General features: G+C 41.9%; 1 protein-coding gene across 1 annotated transcript in view; it reads left to right on the top strand.

Annotated features, from left to right (window-relative positions):
• Positions 1-837: 837 nt before the first annotated feature.
• Positions 838-14,073, top strand: part of HIVEP1 (HIVEP zinc finger 1) — a 99,845-nt gene continuing 86,609 nt past the window's right edge. The window contains exons 1-2 of the mRNA XM_063298896.1: positions 838-940; positions 7,538-7,667. Coding sequence (XP_063154966.1) covers positions 7,622-7,667 — 46 coding nt within the window. The 5' untranslated portion in view covers positions 838-940; positions 7,538-7,621. The remainder of the gene's footprint in view (positions 941-7,537; positions 7,668-14,073) is intronic.

Consider the following 14,073-nt stretch of genomic DNA (forward strand, 5'->3'; position numbering starts at 1 on the left):
CAATTGTGTTTAATAATCAGAAGCATTACCCCCTGAGGATTGGGGGGGAGTAACAATATCAGTTGTATTTAAAAGGACTAGTTTATTTTAAAAAAATATCAGATTCGCCTCCTCCCATTGAAAGTTTACTAAAGTGCAAATAAATTAACTTACAGTTTACAACTTGATTCTGAAAGCCCTCTCTGATGCATTAAGTGGGTTCTGAAGTCTTCATTGATGGCACTTAAGCAAGGCAGGCTTAAGCTTCAGGAAATTTACTCAAGGCAGTGAATTCAGTAGGGATTACAATAAGGTAAGCACTGTAGGATGAAAGATGTATAGAGTTTAATATTATGAGCTACCTTGAACTTTTTAGAAAAATAAAGTAAGACATGCTTCCAGTGAAGAAGAGAAATATGAATCATTGTATTGTGTTATTTTAGAAATGAGAATGAAAAGCTACCAGATTCGTTTCTGTATTTTTATTGTATTTATTACTGTATTATTATTTAACAGCACTAGATAATTGCATTTATTGGTATTATTTAAAATAAAACGTCCCCTTGATGTTAGACTATCTTAGGAAAAACTCATACCATACAAATAGTGTACATTTTTTAAAAAGATAAATTAAGCCTTCCGTTTAGCAAAGACTTCGTCAGTGCACTCCTTCCTATCCTGCAAAGAGATCCCGTTGCCCTACAGACGATCTTTATAAACAGCTGATGATTGCAAAGCAAGCCAATCAAAGCCGCGCAGCGAAAGCCCGGGCAGGGCCAAAGGAGACCTAGCGTCGGGGGGTGGGGGGGAGAGAGAGAGAAAGAGAGAGAAGGAGCGAGCTTTAGGCGCCTCCCCCTCTGATTTCCTCTCACGCCCACTTCCAACAGCGAAGCTTTCCTTTTCTTTCGGCTTTTGTCGTTTCGCGTTAAAACTTAATTGGTAAGAACCGGCGCCGGCTTGGGTAAGTTCCCTTCTCCGATTTCGGGTCAGATTTGACAGAACCGGGAGGGTGCTTCGCCCGCTCGCGTGGTGGGGTGCGTGTGTTTCTGCCCGCGTAGTTTTGCTCGGTCTGTCGCAACGGGAAGGAGGCGTAGAAGGGGATTAAGCGTGGCTCCTAGCGAACGGGAAAACCCAACCAGGAAGGAGGAGGCGGCGGCGCCGGCAAGCGCAGCCTGCATGACCTGCCAGCAGCAAGGAGGAACCTCCGGGATCTCCGCGTCAGCAGCAGCCCCAGCGATGTGCATACATGGGAGGGTGTGCGTGTCTCTGTCCTGGAGGGATGGGCCTCTGCAGGGGGGCGTGCGACGGGCACCGGGGCTGGAGGCGGCAGCGCTAGCGCTACCGCCGCTTGCCTCGGTAAGGACTTTTCCCGAATAACTTCGGACTTTCCCCGGGGGAGGGAAAGCACCAAAAACCCTGAGTTCCGTCGCCTGGTCGTGTTCTTTCCTTGCTTTAACCTTTTCTTTACTGGACCCGAGGGAGCTCGCTTTCTCCAAGGAGCGAGAGAGACGGTCAAGGAGGCCTTACGGAAGTGCATCTGGGCTGGCAAGCTGGGGAGGGCTCAGCCAGAAGGAAGACCCCCTGAGCGCTGATGAGCTGCTTTCGTGCTCATGCATAGGATTAGGCTCCGCGTGGGGGGTGTGCCAGAGAGAGGGCAGCTTCCAGGCAAAGCTTTTACAATATTGCGCAAGTACCTTCTTTTATCCATACTGTTGGGTTCAGATGAAGTCTTCTCTCCTGTTTTCTTCACAAATTCCTTCATCATTTTTCTTTCTAGAAAAAAATCTTGTTAAAGTAAAAAAACAAACTCCAGGGTGATGGCACCGTGCCCACGGAGTGCTAGCATTAGAAGGCACCTTCTCCTGTGAACCACTCAAGCACAGAGAGTAATATAGTGGACAACCACAACAGGTAACCACAGTGGCAAAAATAGATCACATTGATGGAGCATTCTTTGAACATGGTGCCCTTAAAAGCACCTAGGATCTGGCTGGTGCTGAATAAATGGGGGATGTAGTAATAGCACAGCATCTGTTTTCTCCAAATGTGAAGTACTTTTGGCTTTCAGAAAGTGCTGGTCTACAGCTGTTGCCATCCTTCACTTTTGGCCATGGTGGCTGAGAGTGGGAATTTAGCAACACCTTGAATCCAGATTCCTTACCCTAATCTGAATGGCAAAACCATATTTTTTACAGAATCGTTTATTTCTTAGTTGGATGCTACTTCTTTCAGAATGCAACATTCCTTTAGGTAGACACCAGGTTGGATGAACTCCACATTGGCCTGATTTCCTGGTCATTTCTTAGATTGCCAACCTTGAAATGTAAGAACTACTCTGGACAGTATGGTTGGCATATGGTCCATCAGTATCCCTCCCATTGTTCTAAAACTTCTTTAAGTTTAGAATGATATAACACTAGAAGTTATTCTAGAAGAGGCTTCCATTATGTTGTTGTTACCCTACCTCATTTACATAATTTTGTAGGGGATGTGGGTCCAGACATTGCTTCCACTTGTAATCTTCCTGTGATTTTATACTAATTCCCTATTATTTCTATTATTTGTCCATTAAGAAAAAATCCAAAATTACTGCAGTATCTTGTAGAAAGGCTGTGCTAGTGTTTCTATAGTTAAATTTAATAGCAGAAGCTACCTGGTATTACCTCATAACATTTCAGTTTATTACATTTTCCTATACTTTTGTATCTTTGACCAGCTTTAATAGTAGATTTTAATTTTAATCCAGAGTTAGGCAGAAAGAAGATTGTGGCCCACGTAGTGCTTCCTGTTTGGTGGGTGTCTTGAAATGAAGGATCTGATTTGCCCTGACACTTCCTTCTTTTAAACAAGGCTGCTTCCTCAGACTATTTATGCCTTCATTAGCTATAGAAATTTAGCATATATATTCCATTCATTTAGAAACACTTGGGAAGGTTGGGAAAATCCATATTTAAAAAAAGAGAGTGAGTGACTGTGCAAGCTGGCTAGTCAATAACTGTATGTGAAAAAGAACCCATTAATAACATCTTGCAGTAAAATTGGGGTGTAGCTTGCTGCTGAAACAGACAGTACTAAGCAGTGTTGTAAAGTAAAATACTTATTCTGAAGTTTAGTCCTTTGACTCCCAAGTCAGCCTGGCTGGGAATTCTGGGAGCTGAAGAGCCAACACTGGAAGGCTAGGCTGGGAAGACCGGCACGTAGTTTTGGAGTTTAAAGAATGTTCACAGCAATGGTGGTTAATAACCCAGGGATACTGCCCCCTGCGAAGGTGCACAGCTCCCCTTCAAACCAGGGCTTTCCAGAAGGACGAATGCTGTCTCAGAGCTGCCGGGATTCTTCGGATGGTAAGGATCTGGAACGGCAGCGAAGGAATTCCCCCTCCCCCCGCCTCCCGCTTTGAGTTCTTAGTTTCACTTCTGCCCTTCCTCGTCGAGGGCCAGAGGAAGCGAGGAAAGCCCCTCAGCCACCCCTTCCTTCTTCAGTCCCGCCCCTTCTGTCCTAGGCAGACGGAGAAGGGGGCGGGGCCCGGGAGACCCGGTGACGTCACCCGGCCCGCTTCCTGCAATAGAAAGTGAGGGAAGGTAAAGCAACCCCCCTTTCCATTTATCTCCTCTCCCCCAAAGGCCCGGAGGCGCAGCCCAACGTGCGCCCGACTCTCCCCCCACCCGCCCCTGCTAGAATGGGGGAAGGGCACCAAGAAAGAGATGGGCGGGGGAGAGAAAAAAGAGGGAAGTGGCGGCGGCGGCCGCCTCAGCAAAAGCCCAACCCCCCCCTTAGCCTTGTAGGGTGTCTCCGCCCATTGACACCTTCTTTGAACCTCCCCCCCCCACTTTGCCCTATGGACTCCTACTTGCTCATGAGTCTTCCTGTACAGCTGCCTCCTCTTCTCCTTAATCTCTCCAACTTCCACGCCAAGACCTCCTAACTCCTCTCCTTCGAGTATCTGCCAGTGGCACGCCCGTACCTAGCCCGTTTGGCCACCCCGCCCTCAGCGCCCCTGCAGGCAGGGACTTTCTCCTGTCCACCTGCCGCCGCCACCACCCTCTCCTCTCGCCCAGCCGCCCGTGCTTTGTGTAGTGGCGGGAGAGGATGGGAAAGTGGGCTTGGGGGGCAGCTAGATCAGGCTGTGCTGCTAATCTTGGGTATAAACGACGGAGGGCGGAAAGGACGCAGCCCCGGGGCTCAGGGTTTGGTCGAGGGGCGGGCGGAGGGCTGTGGGTTTGCTGGGGTGGGTGGAAGCCGGGGAGACTGTTGACGTGTAGCCCGTGAAACGTGTGGAATACGCGGAGTGAGGTGGATGATGCGGAGAAGGTAGTATTTCTGAGCAAAGCAGCGTCGAAGGTCCTAGGAGGGAGCACGTGTTGGAATAAGGTGCTAGTTCAACGAAAGATATGTGCGTGTGAAGTATCTGAGGGGGGCTCCTTTCCTGAACGCTTTTCAAGGAAAGTGAGATGCCTGCGTGTTGGGTGCGGAGGGCAGGGACGGAGTGCTGGAGCTGGTGCTCGTGGGTACGAGCAAATACCTAGGGACGTGAAGGAAGGCAGCCGCGAGGGAAAGAGCCCGGGGAGATGGTAGGTGGGCAGGGAGCTCTCAAGTTGGAGCAGATGTGGGGAGAGTTGGCGGTTACTCTCGGCAAGGAGGGAGGGGCGCTGAACTTCCCGCCAGGATGAGGCATGGTCCCCGAGGAGACCGCTTGCTGAAGGGTGTGTAAGGGCCAAGAACTGCTAGGGTGGAAGTTGGGACGGCCCCGGCATGGTTCTGCTGCAGCCCCCGAAGGCAGAGCCGAAATGCTCATCGAGGGTGGACCGCGGATGTGGGCACCTGGCATAGCAGAGGAGGCTTCGCTCGTTTCCCAGCCCGTGTCTTACTCCGGCGACCCTTTCGGCCCACTCCGGCGTGCCTGGAGCGACTGGGGTAGAGCAAGCTGAACCGAGAAGGCGCTGGAGGGTTGGGGGGCGCTGCCGTGTTTATGTGTCTGTGCGGAGCCGGGGAGGGATGCGTGCGGCAGGGAGGGGAGGCCTTAGTGAGGAAGAGGATTGTGGGGAGGGGGGTTTAGCGCCGGGTCATGTTTGTGGAGGAGGCTGTCAAGCAGAGGAGGATCCCAGACGTCGCCGCCGTGCTGGGGTCGCCGGGCTTCCCGGCTGCTGCCGCGGTGGCTGCTGCTTTCTACGCCGGCGCCGCCATCAGCCAGAGAAGCGGCGGCGGCGGCGGCGGCGGCTGCCTACTGAGCAGGGTTGCGGGGGGATCCAGGAAGGGTGGCAGAAAGGGAGAGCTAGGCGCGCACCCCTCGTCTGCCAGCTTCCCTGCTGGCCGCTTCTTTTAGCCCCACTGAGCCTCCCTGCCCCTAGAGCTGGGGAAAAACACAGCTCCCCACGAAGTCTCCTTTAATCATGAGAGCTGCGGGGCAGGGAGAGCCGGGGATGAGCCGCGAATGCAAGGGCCGGAGAGAAGCCTGCATGGCTCGAGTTGTTGGCTCTGGCTGGCGCGGTTTGCTTTGGCTTGCGTTTGCGTGTTTGCTCCTGTTTGCTCCTGTCCTTTTCGGCTGCATGCGTTTGTATTCTGTGGCGTCTACAGCTTCAGCAAGGTAGGTTTTTTGCGTCTGGGCTGTGGCTGTGGTAACAAGGCATCCTGGGGAGCTCTCCCTCCCTCGGGTCGGTCCCGGTTTGCGCTCGTTCTCCTCCACCTCCTGGCATGTGTGCTGTGCTTTGTTCAGTTTTGCGTTGCACAGGGGTTTTCCCAAGCTCCTCCCTCTTTATTCATTCATGTTTTTCCCCTTTGCAACAGTACTTCTCACAGGGCTACCCGCCGTCACTGCGTCTCGTTTCATTTCCATTTTTCCGTAATGTTGTTTTGTTAATTCGAATGGGCTTCTTTTTTTTTTTCCATTATTCATTCCCTGTGCCCTTCCTCAGCTAATTACATAAGATATTCTTGATGTTTTCCTATTTGAAAGAATTGTCACCCAGGCGCCTTTTATGTCCTTAACTATTCTAAAAAGAGAAGGGAAATCCTGCTGGTGGCCAGCGGAAGTACTACTCTAAAAGAGTAAATATTATGTAATGTGCTTTTTATATATTGAGTCTAAAAATTCTTGAATCACTAGGTTAAAGGATTCATCTTAATAGCTGACCAGTCAGTACATCAGCATCTGCAATGATTTGTGACTGAGAGGCTGAAATCTTTAAATGTTGTTTTGTCTAAGACATTGGCAACATAAGTTTGGTAACAAACTTGATTGCCAATTAAAGAACGATCCATGTTTCTGGTAGGATTTTTCACATACTTGTTTACCTAGCAAGGCCCTGAAGGGTAATAACATTTTAAAAAATGTTTTTTTTTTTTGACAAGAATTGTGAAACAAGGGGAGAAAAAAGCAAGTTCTTCTCATATTGGGGTTAAAGAAAATAACCCCTCCTTGCAGTACTATGTAGACTAAGTATCTCCCTTGGGAGATCCCCAGCAAATAATTTATTTTTGAACCTCTCCCCTCTTCCGCATTATATGATTCCTAACAATTGTTTCAGGGGAGAAAGATGGCCGTACATTAATTTCTCTAATAATTTATTCATTCTGTTGGGGTGACATATCCTAAATAGGATATAAAATTTATTGAAAACTAACTGAAAAGAGCAGTATAGAAAAAGTGGATTAGAGTCTTTCTTGTCTCTTGTGCAATATAGAGAAAATTTTGTAATTCTGCAGGGTGCATAATTTGTGATCGATGAAAATCCAAAATGAGCTGTTAGTGCTTTTGTCTAGGGGTCTTTTGATATCTGTCTGAGATCTGGGAAAACATTAGCAAAACAGAATTGGAATACTGTATTAGAATATTCATTATATGCACATAATATTTTGACAATGGAGTTTTAAACTACTTGGGGAGGCATCTCCTTCATGAAGGATTTGAGGGGCACCTGGTTGCAGTTTCTTAAAAAGGAATTCTGGATTTAATAGATTCTCATCTGACCCAGCAACTTTGTCACAATCTTAGTAATTAGCATCTATTATTCTGGTCACATGTTTTGATGACCTAACATGGTGATAGGTAAAGCAAAACTCTACTCAGGCTGGAATGAAAGTGGATTGTCCTGCCGAGATACTTCCATTAGAAGTGGGCTGCAACATTAAAATACTTCTGTACCTAATACAAGTGTGGATACAGTTTTAAAGTGCTCTGTATGGTTGACTTCAGTAAGTCAGGATTAATGTATTGCTTTTTAAGTTGTGATTTGTGCTTGAGGAGGTGATTGTATAAAATTTTATGTTGAGTATAAATATTGAGATAATTAAACTTTTAGTCCTAAGTACATCATTTTTAAAGATTATCTGTGCTACAAACTAATGGGATATTTGCTTCCAGACTACTATTTTCTGTGTCACAAACATTCTATGAAAATTTACAAGCATGAAGTAATAATTACTTTGTATGTAAAGGTCACTCTCGTCTCATGTGATTACCGGCTATCCATATTGTTATAATGTAATCAGTTCATAAACTGACATTATATGTTTAGGCCACTGCTTCTGACATTACTTAATCTAATCTTTTTCCCCCCAGTATGTGGATTAATTGACCCCATTGGCATATTTATGGATCTGCTTTTGATCTGTTCTCCATTTCTGCAAAACTACCTATGACTGGATGAGAATGCCTCGAACAAAACAAATAAATCCTAGAAATTTGAGAGGTAAGAAAGAAACATTTATGTAGGAACATAAATATCTCTATGAATTAACACAAAATAAGGATAAAAAAGGATAGTGTTAAAATGTACTTGCTTTCAAAGATTAGTATAATGGGAGTAATTTAAAAGAAATGTTTTATACTTGAAGTTAACATAAATTTCAATATCCATTTTGTATCTCGGACACATGCACTCTGGTATGTTTAGTGAACTGTTCTTTACAATTAGTGAATTGTAAGGGGCTTGAAAGAAGACAGTTCTGAAGACAATTACTAGCTTGGCATGCAAGTTCATGAACTATATTCTCTTTAACAGGTGATATGTTGTTGCTATGATCCAATTATCGAACTTTAAAGGGTTAATATTAGAACCTTAATTTCATATTGATGTCTACTACATACTATATTGTTCTATACTTACTGAATGCAACCTGACTTAAAGCTTTTCTTGTGGCCCCTGTGACATTTGAAATTATTTTTTGTTGCTGCTTTTTTCAAATCATTCCTATTTCAAATGCTTTGGGTAATTTAAGTGAATTACACCCACTCCTCGTTTAGTGATGGAGTTCTGTTCCAATGACCAGGCTGTTAAGTGAAATGGTCACTAAGTGAACATGTGACTTGAGAGAGAGAAACACTGCAAAATTCTCTGGCTGCTGCCATCTTGTTCAGATAAAGTTCTCTTGTACATCCATGCCAGTGTTACTCTCACTCTGGCATGTGTTGTTGACAGGTGCATGAAATTTGGTCATAAATGCATGCATTGGTTAGAAAATGAATGTTTTCTTACTGTCGTATTTGCGAATGGTTGCTAACCGAGGTAGTCGCTAACAAAGGAGTGGGTGTAAATAACAAGCAAAGATAGTGTAGTGTAACAAATACTTGTGTAGTGTACTATACAACAATAGGGATTGTAGAAGGTTTTTTGGCTTTACATTTATAAATGAACCATGTTTGTACTCCTTGTGGCTGATTGACAATTGTGACTGTACAGTTGCAACTGAATACCAATATTGTCATATTTGATAATCACCTAGGTTTATGCCTAATTTTAGGCCATGAATTCTATCTCAGTAAGCTAAAATGTGAACAAACACTATAAAGGTGCATATAGCCTCTTTGTTCATGGTTCATAAACTGGTAAATAAATGAGATGGAAAGATTTGTTTGAATCATCTGAATGCAGAATCATTGCAGTTAAACACACACTCAAAAACCCAATATAGAAGATCTCTGTAAATCAGGATTTGTGATTATTTGGTTTGTTCAGACAAAATACATTGTAGTTTCTGGTTCAGGCATTACACAAAGTTCACCCTTTTCTGGTTTGTTCCTCTGTTTGTGGGAATGGATGGAAGAAATAAGAATGCATTGCTAACTACCATTACTCCACTGCTTGCCCCATAAACATATATTTTTGGTAGGATTAGTGAGTAGATTAGTTGATTTAATTAAAACAAAAAAAGTTGAATGGAAACTATACATTTGGAAGGTGTCTTTCTATGTGTCTTTCTACTTTATGTTGTTTTCTCTAGTTAATTCATTAAGCAATCAAAAGGCATTACTGTCATACTGGTTTTTATTTGTCATTAAAATACATGAATTTTATTACATCCATATTTCTGATTGAGGTATGTATCCTGATGCTAAATATATTCTACCTGTAAAACAATGAGCTCATAATCTTAAAATATTAGTATAATACCCTGTCTTGCAGTGAAATGCTTTAATAAAGATGGTGATGTATATAAAGTATTTCCTATAATTTCTAGGTTTAGGCTCTCTGCTTAGCCTCAGTTAGCTGGCTTCTGTTCCCAAGTTACAAAATAAGACTAATAATATCCACTCTTTAGTGAGACAAAGATCAACCCAAAATAAAGCATATTATAGTTAGATTATTCCACAGCTTCTTCAACTTTCAATACTGTATAGCAGAGATTAGCTATGAGAAGCATTACAACCCAAGCTGTTTCTTTAAAAGTGATGTACGCATGTAAATATACCTTGAAAATGCACATTTTGAATAATGATATTTATAGACTGTAACTGCCTGAGCTGGTTTAATAAATTATTCAAAATATTAAATTTGCCTCTAAGAGTTGTGTAATATTAACTCAGCATTTATTCCAAATGGGTGTATTAGCATTCTTATTTGAAAGAAGTTAAGGTTTTAATGTCATCAGTTTTTCCAAGTCTTTTTTCTTATTTGGAAAATTTACAGTTTGAATTTGAGAATTTGGTCCAAGTGAAGGAGAGAAATTTTTCCATCAATATTACTAATCTCTTCTCAGATTTTCCATTTATGCCTTTGTAAAATACTGCAAAACGTTTTGGTGCTTCTGTCCAATTTTTGTTAGCTGACTTTTGCAATCATCCTTTGATTTGATGCTTCTTAGGATTAAGGGTAACTACTGAGCTAAGGAAATATACAGTAACTGTAGAAATTAGGTTTACGTTCATAAATAAAACCAGTTAAGTTTCCAAACTTGAATCATCATCATCATCGTCGTCATCATCCTATATGACTCCCACTTCCATTGTATGTGCATTTGATAGTAAAGCTGCTTGCTGACCACTCATGGTGGAGTCAGTTTCTCTGATCTTAATTTAGAATCCATTTTTCCTTTGGCATTCATAATTTTTAAAAATGATTTGTTTTATTCTAGTACTACTATGTATGTTTAATGGCTATTCAGAACTGAGATAAATGGTTAAATCACTTGTCAAAGAAAATTATACATAGATAGATTTATGCCTTCTCTTTTCTGTAAGAGCTCCTGGTAGTTTATGTAGCAACAATAACTGTGAATTAGGTTGGGCTGGGAGATAATGATGTGCCCAAAGGCACTAGTGTGTTTCCTGTAATCCTAGACCACTACCTCAATGGCTCTAGTTCCTTTTTTGCCTGCCATTAGTGATCAAATACCATGTCCAAAAAGTTTTTGCATGATGGCAGATAAATTCACATGTCTTGGTTCTGCAAACTTTCATTAATCCACAACTCAGTTACATAAATATTGCACATATATATTAGTAGAATGCATTCAAGACAACTGAAATTATCAGCCAACTCTCACTGGCAGACAGAAAAAGGAAGAAGAGCCACCCGAACAACTACAGTGGTGTTTTCTCTCTGTATACACATAGTAATTGAAAGTCTCCATGAAGGTCTTGTTAAAACAGTGCTGATTTGCTGGGGTAGAAACACTATCCATGTCAGAAGCAGTAGAAAGGAATGGTATGCAGATTTGATCTAAGGCATGGGTTCTCAGATTTAGGGAAACTGCATCCCCTCTACAAAGATAAATGAATTTCTGCCACCTCCCAAGAATAAAACAAATTATTTAATTGAGGTCAGGGATGAGCAGGAAATAAATGAGCCCACTTGTATTGTGAAATTTTAAGCTATAATATTTTTATTTACAAATATTTTATTTGTAAAATAAAACAGATTAAAAAACTGAACATCACTAACATGTAGACTTCTACAGATGCTCCAAAGATTATGGATATACTGTTATATGCCATGCCCGCAAAGATGGTAGAGAAGACAAATATTTCCAAGAGAAGCCAAATCCTGCTATTAGTAGTCAGTGTCAGTGCATCACCAACATGGAACTAGTTTTCCAAATAAGCAACAGGTATCAGTTGCTATATCTTGCAGAATTAGAATTTCCTCCATATTAATGCCATTAAAAACCCTATTCCATAAAATACATAGTGCTGTAATCAAAGCAAGTCACAAAACTTTACAGATAATTTTGACATAATGGTAGATTTTAATGGTTACAACATTAAAACGTTTCTTTTAAAAGAAATAGATAAGTGACTATAAACATTTTCATTTCAAAAAATTGTATATAAATACATGCTGTACTTTAAATCAATTCGTTTTGAGTTCACAGAATCCTTATGCCTCTGCCAAAAAAAGGAACAGATTGGTGAGCATAGAAAAATTCAAAGTCCAAGCTTGACTAACATGGCAGAGGAAATTGCAAGCCTCTTCTAAATTGTTCACAACATCCTTGGGAGTTGCAAGCTACAGTCTGAGAATTATGATATGTTGCTCCTTGAATGAAATAAAAGGATGTCCCTTTGTCATTAGATTTTGTGCCTAGAATAATTACTGTGGCTTGAGTGATGTCTCATTGCATGTCACAAGATTTTATAGGATTAGATACTAACCATGACTTATCAGTTGGCCATTGATGCTTTAAATAGTTTATTTGACCGAAAGCTTCATCAGTATTGCAAAGAGAAAAAGAAGTATGCTTGAGTTTTAGCATGCAAGGGTTTTAAAGATACGCTATCTGACGCTGAAACCAAAAAGGCTTTTCTGGCAATTTGATTCCAGTATAAACATATTTCAGTTTAGGAATGAACATAATGCAGAACATCTTGATGCAATCCCATCTGTGCTTCTAATGGATCAGAACTAGGCTGCATTACAAAATGTGGTCTCGGTTTGGAGGAAAGAAATATTTTATCCCATTAAGATCAATATTTTTATTTCAGAAATCGACACGTGCATAACTGTTTATGAAGCTTTTTCCGTCTAAGCTCAGGATCCAACAGAATGTGGATAAAGAGTCAGTAGGAGGGCTGTAGAGTAGGATCACTGTCACATTTGTGGGGTTTGAAAAATAGTATTCTCCTGGATGCTGGGTATAACAGAAGTAAAAATCCTGTACTCCAAAAATTTGTATTTATATCACATTATGAGCTAGGTGTAGACTCAGGAATTATGTTATTCATCCCTGCTGTGTGGTAGCTATTTTCCAGAGCTCCAGAATTATGCACATTACTAAGAATGTAAGGCTAGGTAATATTGTTCTCATATTATTGGGCAGGAAAAAGTGATGTCTGAGAAGAACCTTTAAACTGAGCATTTCAACTCATGCTGTTAATCAAAATGTTCCTATACTTTGTCCTGGGCTAGATATTTAAACATTAACACTTCATGATTTCTGAACAGCAAATGAAGGCTATACTCAAAAGAATATCATGCTTTTCTTTAGAGATTACCCTTCCAAATACAAAGATGCAGTATAAATAACATGGACATGTTAATGATCCAGCTTTTGGAAAGGAATACTAGTCTCAGCAGGTGGTGGTACATGGCTGACCTTACCTTGGCTTCACAGCTGAGTAAAGACCAGCCTGGTTAGTACTTGGATGAGAGATCACTGGGTAGGACCAAGACTATAGATCAGAAGGAGTCTAATAACACTTTTTCTGAGTAACAGATTTGTTAAAAGGCATAAGCTTTTTAAGCTCATAAAAGATGATGCTTTTTAATAAGATGTATTAGAAAAGGTGCTATAAGAGTCCTGATTTCTTTCCACTGTAGATTAACAGAGTCTTTCTACAAAGTCTATTCCAAGGCTATGGGTGAGATTAAAAAGAAATTTAAAAACACCATGGAAAAAACAATAGCAGGCCACTTCTGTACTGTTCCCCCAAAACTGTGAGGGTATGTCAGTGTAGTCACCAGGAGGCCAACTTAAGGCTACCTTTACTATATTACCTTACTTAGATACATTAGTCTATGGGAAATATTGATTGTTTGATCCCAAAGACTGCTTTTCATTTTGGTATTGTTTTGTAGACTAAGTGGGAATTGGCAGGTGTCATGATTTACATTATTATCCCTTTTTTGTACTGTTGTTATTGTTACTACTATTATTATTTTCCTAAAGAGAACAAATCGAATTCTTGAGCCCAGGAATTTCTTTTTTGCTCACAAATTGAAACTGAGGTTTTATATAAAATCCATTCCTGGGTACCTCTATTTTCTCAATTGGCAGAGTGTGAAGAGTTGTTTTGTTGCAAGTGTTAAAAATGGAGAATCAGTTATCCTTGCCAATATAATTCACACTTCCCCCCAATATACCAGTTTATCCTATTCTATCTCCTGCCCAGATATGATCTACTTAATCAGATGCTCTTGTTGTTGTTTATTCATTTAGTCGCTTCCGACTCTTTGTGACTTCATGGACCAGCCCACGCCAGAGCTTCCTGTCGGTCGTCAACACCCCCAGCTCCCCCAGGGACGAGTCCGTCACCTCTAGAATATCATCCATCCATCTTGCCCTTGGTCGGCCCCTCTTCCTTTTGCCTTCCACTCTCCCTAGCATCAGCATCTTCTCCAGGGTGTCCTGTCTTCTCATTATGTGGCCAAAGTATTTCAGTTTTGCCTTTAATATCATTCCCTCAAGTGAGCAGTCTGGTTTTATTTCCTGGAGGATGGACTGGTTTGATCTTCTTGCAGTCCAAGGCACTCTCAGAATTTTCCTCCAACACCACAGTTCAAAAGCATCAATCTTCCTTCTCTCAGCCTTCCTTATGGTCCAGCTCTCGCAGTCATATGTTACTACGGGGAACACCATTGCTTTAGCTATGCGGACCTT

Source organism: Candoia aspera, chromosome 3 (genome assembly GCF_035149785.1).
Source record: "Candoia aspera isolate rCanAsp1 chromosome 3, rCanAsp1.hap2, whole genome shotgun sequence".
In the NCBI taxonomy this organism is placed as follows: domain Eukaryota; kingdom Metazoa; phylum Chordata; class Lepidosauria; order Squamata; family Boidae; genus Candoia; species Candoia aspera.